Consider the following 11,357-nt stretch of genomic DNA (forward strand, 5'->3'; position numbering starts at 1 on the left):
CCCATGACCAGGCCTCCCCCATTTTGGGTTTCCACCGAGGTCTAAAACTTTACATCTGACCCTGTTAAATTCCCTCTTATTAGATTGAACCTAGTGGGTTAGTCCATTGGTGTTAAATTCAAATAGAAATAGGTGCCACTAATCTATATGGAAAGATCCCTGTAGATGTACCATTGACTTTCTTTTAAAATGTAATATTATCTCTGTTGTATTATATTTTCACTTATTTTGTTAAATATTTCCCAATGACATTTTAATCTTCTTGAGGCCACACTTGGGAGTCACATAGCCACAGGCTGTGTTTGACAGCTCTCTTCTGCCTGTGAAGATCAGCCAATGGGTGCTGGCTGTCCCTCACTTGCTGTTTGAATGGCTATGTGATCAAAGACATCATTTAAGATGTTTACCAAAACTTAAGGGACTAAATGGCCAAGGGCAAAACCCTAAGAACTCCACTAGACATTTCTCCCCTGCAAGTTGGCGTCAAGTCCTTAATGACTCCTCTTTCCATCCCTGGCTGACTTTTAAAGAATCATGTGGGCTGGCCGGGTCATCTGAATGCCAAATGCACAGTTACCTAAAGACTATTTTACAGAGAACTCACAAAAGGCAGGTGCTCACAAAGCTCAGAAGAAGTGATACAATCAAGGCCTCTCTGAAGAACTTTGGTATCAATTGTGAGACATGGAGATGCCAGCACGGGACTGTCCAGTATGACATGCCCACACCAAAGCGGGTGCTGTGCTCTATGCATGAAGGAGAATTGTGATAGCTGAAAAGCAATGTGAGATGCACAAATTTAGAGCCATTTCCACCTCAAATGTTCATGTGTACTATTTGGGCCTGACATGGTAGAGCCTTCTGAGCTCATATTGGTCTCATCAGCCACAGTGGGACACATTGTCCATTGACTGCAAGATTGTGATGTCACTTGTGGTCTTCTAATATGAAGGATGAACCACAATCTCCTGAAATGGAGAGAGGTGGGAAGCGGGGGGGGGGGGGATGAGGAAAGAAAGAAGGTATAGATAGAGAGAGGGAGGGAGGGAAAGGGGGGAGAGAGAGAGAGGGAGAGAGAGAGAGAGAGAGAGAGACAGACAGAGAGAGACAGAGAGAGACAGAGACAGAGACAGACAGACAGAAAAGAAAGAGAATGTCTGTGGGTTTCTGGAGCATTCCCTATGTTCGAAATACTGTCCTGGAGGTTATGTGCAATATAAAGAATTACCAGCCAGGGTCTCTGGCCTTGATGAGCTTATTATCTAAAAGAAGAAGGAATACATTTTTCAGAGATTGGGGCTGAGTTAGTTGACTCGGTGGATAGAGTGCCAGGCTTGGAGTCAGGAAGACTCATCTTCCTGAGTTCAAATCTAGCCTCAGACACTTACTAGCTGTGTGACCCAGGGCAACTAACTTCACCCTGTTTGTCTCAGTTTCCTCATCTGTAAAATGAGCTGGAGAAGGAAATGGCAAACCTCTCCAGTTTCTCTGCCAAGAAAACTCCAAATGGGGTCACGAAGAGTCAGATATGACTGAAAAACAAAACAAAACAAAACAGACTAACCAACTGACTCCACTAACTCTTGGTAGGTCAAAACACACATTCATTCCATAAATATTAAGTACCTAATGATCAGTTTTAATGTTTGTGCCCCCAAACATTTCCAAGCTGTTTTCCTTTCAGCAGACCCGTGAGCAGAGCATTAAACTGACTTACCTTGGTCTCATAGTCAGCATTAACCCTGGGGCTCTGAACTTGAATTTTCTCAAGGGGGTTGGAGCTGTGATTTTTATTGTTCTGCCGCTTGCTATGTGGAAGACCCTGTTCTCGTCTTATTTATCCTTAATAGATTGTAGACTCCTTGAGAAGAGGGATAACGTATAGAGCTGCTTAATGCATATTTGTTGGATATGAAATTTGAATAGCACATTGTCCTAGCCTCAGAAATTTTGAAGTAAACTTGTGTGGGGGGGGTGGGGTTATACACCCAAGTAGGGACAATGATGCCCTTCTCCATACATCATATTGTCCTATTTGATGAAATCTTTTAATAGCCGTCCTGATTTGGTGCTCGCTCTCTCTCTCTCTCTCTCTCTCTCTCTCTCTCTCTCTCTCTCTCTCTGTCTCCCTCTCTCTGTCTCTCTGTCTCTGTCTCTCTATATATATCCTTTGGCATAAACAATTTTTATTAAGTGTGTCGACAGTTTTATATTTACCATCACCCCCCCCCCCCCCCGCACCTGGGAAGAGGGCTGTTTGCGTGGGGGAGGGGGAGTGGGCTTGAGGTCCTTATTGCTAGTGCTTAACGGGAATGGAGAGGGGTGGAAGGCTATTTTTGGAGCGTGGTCCCCATTTCTTCTCCTTCTCCTTCCGACCAGGGTCGTTGGGGACCGTTGCACCCACCCCCACCCACCCCGTGCTGCTTGCGTCCGCAGTCGGGAGCCAAGGAGACCTCAACGCTCTGCGAGGCTGCCGACGCCCGCCCCGGGCAGAGGCCTGAGCTTAATCTCGCAGCTCTAGCCAGAAAGGGTCAATTTCATAGTTTTCCCCAAACCTCTTGGAGCAGGGACCGGCCTGGCCCTCGACGAGTGACAGAACCATCGTCTCCAAGCAGCAGATTCCCTTGAGCCTGTGCTGCGCGCTCTGCAGGATGAACCCACTGTTGAATACCATTAAATGCGTCGTGGTGGGCGACGGGGCGGTGGGGAAGACGTGTCTGCTGATCTCGTACACTACCAACAAGTTCCCGTCGGAGTACGCGCCCACCGTCTTTGACAGCTACGCCGTCACGGTGCTGATCGGCTCCGAGCCGCACACCCTGGGGCTGTTTGACACCGCGGGCCAGGAAGATTACGACCGCCTGCGGCCGCTCAGCTATCCCCAGACCGACGTGTTCCTCGTCTGCTTTTCAGTGGTGAGGCCGAGCTCTTTTGAAAATGTGAAACAGAAATGGGTCCCGGAGATTACTCACCACTGTCCGAAGGCTCCGTTCTTGCTGGTCGGGACCCAGACAGATCTGAGGGACGAGCCTTTTACTCTGGCCAAACTGGCCAGAAACAAACAGAAGCCCATCACCCCTGAGATGGCGGAGAAGATGACCCGAGACTTGAACGCCGCCAGATACGTGGAGTGTTCAGCGCTCACTCAGAAGGGCCTGAAGAATGTGTTTGATGAAGCCATCTTGGCTGCCCTGGAGCCTCCGCAGCCGAGGAAGAACCGCAGGTGTGTGGTGCTCTGAGCATCCCTCCGGGCCGGCGCTCTGAGCATCCCTCCGGGCCGGCGCTGTGCTGCTGGCTGCTGGCTGCGGCGCCTGTAAAACTAAATCAAACCGAAGAAAAATTAAAAGTTGGTTCTTTTGCAATAATGATAAATATTCTGTGTGTCCCCCCACGCTCCCGGTGCGAGATAAGGCCCCCCAGAGCTCCGCGATTCCCTCCCGACTCTGCTAATTTTGAGTAACAACGTTTTGTCGGAAAACTGATCCGCATGAGTTTGTTTGTTTGTTTTTTTTTTTTATTTCACTGTTTTGATTCTTGTTTCTTTTTAGAAAAAAGGCATACTAGTTCTGACCCTGTAACAGATTCATTCTAGACTCAAATCCTTGAACCTACTGATTGGTGCTGAACGCAGGGACTTTTGTGTGTATGTTTTTGTTTTTTTAGAAGGAGGGGTCCGTGGGTATTTCGGGTGTTTTTTTTTTTTTCCCAAAAAAGAATAAAAAACATCATTACCCAGACAGGGCAGGGATAGGGAAGGCTTGGAGGGAGGAAAACAGGGTGGATCCCACTTTTCAGACTTAGTTCAGTAAATAGATCTCCTCCTGTTGCTCTTTAGGAACAGTAAAGAAAATGACTTCCTTCAGTACTCTCTACTCCATTTGGGAAGTTGCTCCTTTCCTCCGTGATCTGAGTAGGTCCAGTTGATTGAAACGACCACCAGTGGGTAAAACATGCCCTAACTCTTGTTCCTGCTGTTCTAAGTGGCACTGGGTTCTTGACCCAGGCTCGAAGGACATTTACTTGCCAGTTGCCCCTTTTGAAGTGAAGGTTCAACCTTCATCAATAAGAGAAGGAAATCAGGGTACATTTGGGACCAGAGCAGAGGCATTCAGTTTAGGACTTTAAATTTAAAAAAAAATCCATTTTGTTTTTCTGCCAGGCATAGTCTGAAGACTGTGCCAGGATGTGTAGCTGAATATGGCCCAAGATTATTTCCGTGGGACATAGATGACGAACCTCATGAGCTTAGAATGAAGGGGTACTGACTACTGATTGTCTCTGAAATGATTCAAATGATCTTTCAAGAGAGCTTGGGATAGAGAATAAGCTTGATTTTGAAACCTGGTAGAAGGAGCACATCTAACACCCTAAACATAGACCCCTTATCTTTGTCTTACATATGAGAAATCCCACAGCCAGAGAATGGGGGTCTATTATTAAATAATGGGGATTTGTTTTTTGTTTTTTTTTTTAGCAAAGATGCTTCTGTTAAAATGGACTTTTGTCATGCTCATCTTCACATTCTAATTCATGTACGTTCACTAGTGTAGAATGAAAGGTTTTCTCACCTCAGTTCTTTGTATGCATACTTTGCAGATATAGCAAATACTTAGACACACATGTACCAAGTAGGAGCATCCATAGCTCTGGTGAGTAACACAGCAATAAGTCCTTGTTGCTTACCCCTGGCTCCCCCCACCACCACACACACACTTTTCTGTCATTGACCATGACAGTGAACTTCTTTTCACCTACCCCTGATTTCTCAGCTCGGGGATTGGGTCCCTCTTCTTGTCTCCTATCTTCTAGCCCAATTCCTGGTATACGTGGCCAATTATCTATGATCTAGGTGACATTCTGTGTCTGGCTCTCCACCTCAAGCCATTACTCTGATATCATGTTCCACAACCTGCTGGGGATGCTGCCCCTTGCTCTCCCCTCTGCAGTGTCCATCCTTGGAGTTTCCTCATGCTAACCATCTGCCTAATGCATAGAGGTCCATTTCCTTCCTGCTCCCCATCATGATGCCCCATGCCCCTAAGTAACACTGCTCCACAATCTCTTCCCAAAGTAGACATCAAGAAGAACACAAAAGCCCAGGACTCAGACACTGCATGGGAACAGATCTGAGCTTTTCCTCACTGTGGCACTATGCTGGGTGCATGGTGGTTGTTGGGAGTGAGACAGGCTTGTGGTAGCAACAAGGTCACTGCTTGGATGAGTCCCAAACCTCATTTTTCCTCTAGCCAAATCCCAGTGGATGGCCGGTGTTCCCAATCCCTAGCCCTCCCTGCCCTGGGGCAGGCTATTTCTCCATAATCTTTCTCTCTTGCCAATCTACGCATGAACCCTGATGCTCTGCTCAAACTATACTTCCCAAATCACTTATGCTTCCATTTGGCCATCTCCCAGGACTGTTCAAGGCAATCCCGTTCTCCTCGAAGGTTAACTGATGGCATACCAAGCAGCCCAGAGGATGGAAGAGTCCTGAGAGCTCACAGTCCAGCTTCTTTCTTGCCCAGACTTGCATGACTAGTTATTAGCTGAGACTGGGTTTGAATCTCAGCCCTCTTTATTATAAATTCAGTGCTTTTTTTCTTATACTTTCTTTCATTTCATCCTGACAAGAGCTCCAGAAGAGGATTTTAGGTAGCTAGATTGCACAGTGGATGGAGCACAGGATTACAGTCGGGAAGAACTAAGTTCAAATCCTGCCTCAGACACTAGCTGTGTGACCCTGGGCAAGTCACTTAACCTCAGTTTCTCATTTGTATAATCGAGTTAACACATACAAATCACTTTGTGAACTTTAAACACCCTACAATGATAGTTCTTATTATTGTGATTATCATTCTTCAGATTCTCCAGTCTTAGGCATCCTTGTGTAAACATAGCCCTGCTCAAGAGGAGGGGACGGATCTTACCAGATCCAGGAATTTATAACTACAAAGTCAAATTAACTGTTTCATTTTCATAAAGCCCCAAACCTTTCTACAAGGATCTCCAGGAAGGATAAGGGTTAAAAATAGTGATAGTGAAGTTCCTTGAATTCTCCTTTAGGTACGGTGACCATATTCTGAGAGAAGAATGGAGAATTTTGAGCAGTCATGATGGCATGAATGAAGACAGGCAGGGAGATTCATAGCTAACCTCTACTCTGTTTCAGAAACAAAATATGAGCTCTGATTGAGGCAAATGCTTAGAAATGATCAATCAGAGAAGTCTGACCTTACAGCGGAGAGGTAATTCATGAAGAATGAGGCATCATTTGTGGGATACAAATGTGTTTCCAACAAGGAGATTGATATGACACATCAGCTAAGGGGGGTAATGCTGAGCAAAGGAGAGAAGCTGCCTCTGGATTCTTTGTTTATGCAGAAATCAGAAGCTGGACGTGGAGCTGAGAACAACGCTGAGCTTGCATTACCTTTCTCTCCAGAACTACACTTTATATCAGGTGTTGCAAGGAACCAGCCTGCTGCCTCCCAGGGGAGAATTCCCTGCTTAATCAAGACCCATTTAGACTTAACCACATTTTCCCCTATAACATATCAGGAGAGTGGTCATAACTAGAATTTATGTAGTGGCTTAAAATTTTCAAAGCCCTTTATAAATATCTCCTTTAACCCTCACAACCCCCCTCCCCCCCAGCAAGGTAGGTGCAGTTATTGAGATTTTACAAGTGGGGAAACAGGCGAACAGAGGTGTAAGTGACCTTATCTGGGCCACACAAGTGCCCTAGGCAGGATATGAATTCAAGTCTTGCAGAAGCCCAGTCTCTTGTTCTACTCACTGCACTGCCCATTGCTACACCCTACCAGCAGTGTGGTCATCTAGCTTCCATAACACCCTCAAGCAACCTATTTCCCTTTGGGGAGTGTTAGGATTTTTTTTTGTCTCCTGACATCAGGTCTAAATTTTTCTCTTTGTAGAGCTCATCCATTTTTCTACTTCTGCTCTTTGGGGCCAAGTGGGAGAAAAATAAATTACTTTTCCCAGTAATTCCTTTCAAAATAGTTGAAGACAACTATTCACTTTGTCCTGAATTCTCTCTCTGTTGTAATAGACATCTTCAATAATTTCAGCTAGTCCTCATAGGACTGGCATTGGAGGCCACATTATCATGGTTACCTGGCATGAAGGTGGCCCTGGGTTCTTAAAGGTTATGTCAGTGGAGTAAAAGGGCAAGTTTCTATGAAGTTGCAATTGCTCTGAGAGAGGGGCCTGTGATGGACTATGTGACATTATCTCTAATGAGTCTAGCTAAATTCAGAGAAGCCCAACCTCAGAAAACTAACCACCAGATGATGGCCCATTTTGTTCTTGTAACTCATAAGCTCCTGCCAACTAAGTCTCCAAGGGTTGACTCCAAGAATCAATAGAAGGAGGAACTCCATCTGTGATTTCACAGAAATCACAAAGTGTGAGGAAGATGGTTACTGCAAGCCCAACATTGTGCTTTATTACTCAGATACCTAAAATTGATCACTACTGTATTGCCAAGAGAATGCGGAACACCAGGACCACTTCCTGTCAACAAATTTTCCAGGATTCATGATTCAGACAGAAATATGAATTGATTATAAGCCAAAGTAATTTCAGACTTGAAAAATGTGATTACCAAATGTTTTTTTTTTTTAATTCTTTCCAGTAAAGGAATATTTACTTGTAAAATTTGTGGAGTTACACTCTCTCTAAACTGCTGGAACTAAGTTTAATTTCCATTTCAAAATATCCTTTGTTTCAAAACAGACTCTTACCCTTATAACCCTCTGAAATTTCAAAATCAACAGTTCAGATTGGGGACATACAGAAAGTATTTGGCTACAGTCAGTCATGCATCAGCAGAAACCCAAATCAGGCAATCCAGAGGAAAGGATCGAAGGTCCCAAAGGAAAGAATCTGGAGGCTGCTAAATGTATTGAGCTGCTAGGAAGTGGAGGCAGGCTGGACAGCTGGAAAAATTGCTGAATGATCTTCAGCTTCCTCCTTGGGACTCACATGCTACTGATTCAAGGGGATCCATTTTGTCATGGTGCCACTGAGACAAGGAGATGAATGAACTGGGGGAGCTGAGCCTGGAGAAGAGAAGATGGGATTATGGGGGAGGTAAATTAAGCCTCAGCTTCAAGTATTTGAAGGATTGTCACATGGAAGAGGGATTGGATTTCTTCTGTTTGGCCCCAGTGGGCAGATGTGGGAGAGGGATGTAGAAATAGCAGAGACAAATTTAAATAGCTTTGTTTTTTATTTTAAAAAAAATTATATTTAAAGTTTTGAGTAATAGCTTTGTTTAAGGAGTAGCTTTCTAGCAATGAGTGCTGTCCCAAGTGGACATGAAGGTAATGGGTCCCTTCTCAGGATATGGCATTATGCAGAGGTGACTATCTGATCACCTATTGGGCACATGGAAGTGGGGAGTCTTCTGGCGATAATGACCTAGATGGTCACTGAGGATCTATCCGAATGGGAAATTCTACGATTCTGTTTGTGCCTTTTCCAAATAGAATCCTTGTGCTGCCAGCACTTTTGTTCCACAAAGGGTCCAAGTTCATTCTGGGAGATTTTGCCCCTCTCTGATTCATTGGCTCCATCCTGAAAATAGGGCTCCAGCCAAATTCATAGCACATTATCATCTATTCTTCTTAGTAGTTAAGGAATTGGGAGCAGAGTTGACAATCTCAAAGGTCTTCTTCACCAGTCTGAGGTAACAAATAGAGTCCGCATGAGTTGCTAGAACATATCTGCCCCACCAGCAGAGACCTGGACAGACATAGGTTCAGCCATGTCCTGCATGGAGGTGCCTGCCCCACTGATGCTCTGCAGAGCTCCCAGCTGGGGGGGGGGCGCGGTGCTGGCTGTTACTCCCAATTGTCACTGCTCTTGAAGTTCTCTGTAGGTAATCATTCACTGGTGGTCTCTGCCATCCAGCTTTGGTTATTTAACAGCTCTATGGCCCTTAACCTCTTTCAGCCTCAGTTTACCTACCTGTGAAAATAGTACCTGTAAAAAGTCTCCAAGATCCTCTCCACTTCAAAATCTATGATTCTTTGATGATACAATTTAGGGGAAAGTGACAATATTTTCAGTGTTTCAGCATCCTAGAAACAATTGAGCTTTAGTCCCAGGTTAAAAGGATATTTATTTATTCATTCATTCATTCATTTATCTATTCATTTATTTATTTATTTATTTATTTATTTATCTATTCATTTATTTATTTATTTAAACACAAGGAGGTTTTATTAATGCACACAGGGAGAGGGTTGAGGGTGCTGGTGGGATAGGACAAGTCTTCCTTCTCTTCCAGATCCCCAGAGCATATGGGCAAAGTCTGTTGGTGGGTTTGTAAATGGGGGATTGGGAGGCAGCAGGCTCTCCTTGCCCCTTCATCAGTTGGTCAGGTGCTGGCTGGCTCCCTTTCTTCTCAGGATCCTGTGCTCTTGTCCTGGCAAGAGGGGTAGGGTGTGTCCTGAGCATGGTAGCCAGGCTGGAGCAGGAATGGCAGAGGGTGGGATGAGTCTCCAGTGCTCTAGACCTAGGGAAGCTTGGAAAGACCCCTGAGGGTTGGCCCAAGGAAGCTCATTGAAAACTGATGGGGTGGGAGAGCTGGAAAAGGCCCTCCCCACAAACAGGCCTCCTAGCACAACAAGACTTTTGCAACTCTGAGTGCGAGGAACAGGACAGTGGACTGTAAGCTTCAGGAGAGCAGGGACTATGTCATTTTTCATCTCTGAATTCCCAGCATCTGAACAGGGCCCTGTACATAACAGGAGGTTGGTAAATAAATGTTCACTGAATTGAATGTAAAGACTGCCCAGAGAAAGGGGGCCAGGAATGTTGCCCCTATCACTCTCTCCCTTCCTCTGATGGGGAGGGCATGGACACTGGTTGGGGGGCATGTAGCTGGAGGGAGAAAGAGGAGCCAATCAGACCTAGAGGGGAGAAGGGGGTCAAGGCATATATGGCTGAGGTAGGAGGAGGAAAAGGGGGCTCAGAAAGATGGACAGATAACAAGTCCCAGGACAGGGCCAGCAGGGGTGGGGAGGGGGGATCTGTCCCCTCCCAAGGTTGGGAAGTCACAAGAGGAAACAGGAGTGGCTTGAGTGGTGTTGGATTGAGCATGGCCTGGACAGCCTCAGTGAACACTTCTTTGATGCCATCCTGCTGCAGTGCAGAGCACTGTTGGTAGCAAAAGGCATGGATCTGCTTGCTCAGGGCTACACCCTGCTGGGGCATGGTGGGTGCCTGGCCCCGCTCCTTCAACTGCCTTACAGCATCTGGCTGGGCCCTCAGGTCCTTCTTGGTGCCCATGAGCAGGATGGGCACATCAGGGCAGTGGTGACAAACCTCTGTGTACCACTTGTGCTGCACATTCTCACAGGAAGGTGGGCTGGCCATGGAGAAACAGATGACAAAGACGTTGGTCTGAGGATAGGACAAGGTGCAAAGCCAGTCATGTTCTTCCTGGCCTGCTGTGTCCCACAGGTTCAGATTGACTGTGTGTCCATCCACAGTGCTTTGGGCCCTGTAGTTGTTGAACGCTGTTGGGGTGTACTTCTTAGGGAAGGCATTGGTAGTATAGCAGATGAGAAAGCATGTCTTGCCCACTGTCGCATCACCCACCACCACACACTTGATGCTGTGCATCGTGATGGCTGCGGCAGGTGCAGCTGTGGCCTTCCTTGCCTGTCCCAGCCAGAGCCCCCACAGTGGCAGCCAATGTTTCAACCTGGTCCTCTCCCTCCCTTCCTCCCTGCCCATGCTGGGGGTGCTGGGGGTGGCGGCAGCAGTGGCTCCAGGACTCGAGAAGGAAGCGAGAGCAAGGATAATTATTTAAAACAAGAAGATCCAGAACTTTTTTTTCCTCTGGTGGCTGCACCCCAGGAAATTCTTTCCTGCCGCACCCTGCCCCATCCCATTCAGCAACACTTGCCAAAGTGACTTTGCAATGTCCTGGGGTCTCCACCCATCCCTTTCATTCTACTTGCCCTTGACCTAAAAATGGCTAGGGGTCATTGTCTGAAGAAGATGGAGAGCTGGTCTCTTTTTAAGTCCATTGTTCAAGGGAAACTCTACTGAATAGAAAGTACCCTCATGGAGGGGTGCCTCAATTCTTCCCTCCTACAGCACTCAGGAAGCTCAGGAAACGAAGCCCAGGGCAATCTGGATTCTGGCTGTTGTTCCGTATCAGCATCTCTGTTTGCCTCCTTCTCCAAGATCAGAGCCTTTAATGAGTAAGGCCTGGTTTTCTTCTGTTGGGCTAAATCCAGGAGCTCTGCTCCACTGCATCATCAGTCCTGGGTTCAAGCTTGATGACAAGGAAGGCTTGGGATGGGATCCTCCTCGCTGCTGTC

At 46.3% G+C, this 11,357-nt stretch overlaps 1 protein-coding gene and 1 pseudogene across 1 annotated transcript; one reads left to right on the forward strand and one right to left on the reverse strand.

Annotated features, from left to right (window-relative positions):
• Nucleotides 1–2,423: 2,423 nt before the first annotated feature.
• Nucleotides 2,424–3,475, forward strand: LOC118851506 (cell division control protein 42 homolog). Its single transcript, XM_036760974.1, has one exon. The coding sequence runs from the start codon at nt 2,652–2,654 to the stop codon at nt 3,237–3,239; it is 588 nt and encodes a 195-aa protein (XP_036616869.1). The 5' UTR covers nt 2,424–2,651; the 3' UTR covers nt 3,240–3,475.
• Nucleotides 3,476–10,079: 6,604 nt separating this feature from the next.
• On the reverse strand, nt 10,080–10,650 carry LOC118851801 (annotated as a pseudogene).
• Between the last annotated feature and the right edge of the window lie 707 nt (nt 10,651–11,357).

This window comes from Trichosurus vulpecula, chromosome 5, assembly GCF_011100635.1.
Source record: "Trichosurus vulpecula isolate mTriVul1 chromosome 5, mTriVul1.pri, whole genome shotgun sequence".
Classification (NCBI taxonomy): domain Eukaryota; kingdom Metazoa; phylum Chordata; class Mammalia; order Diprotodontia; family Phalangeridae; genus Trichosurus; species Trichosurus vulpecula.

Coding starts and splice junctions, on each gene's coding strand:
- LOC118851506 (XM_036760974.1), top strand. CDS start 2,652: ATGAACCCACTGTTGAATACCATTAAATGCGTCGTGGTGGGCGACGGG.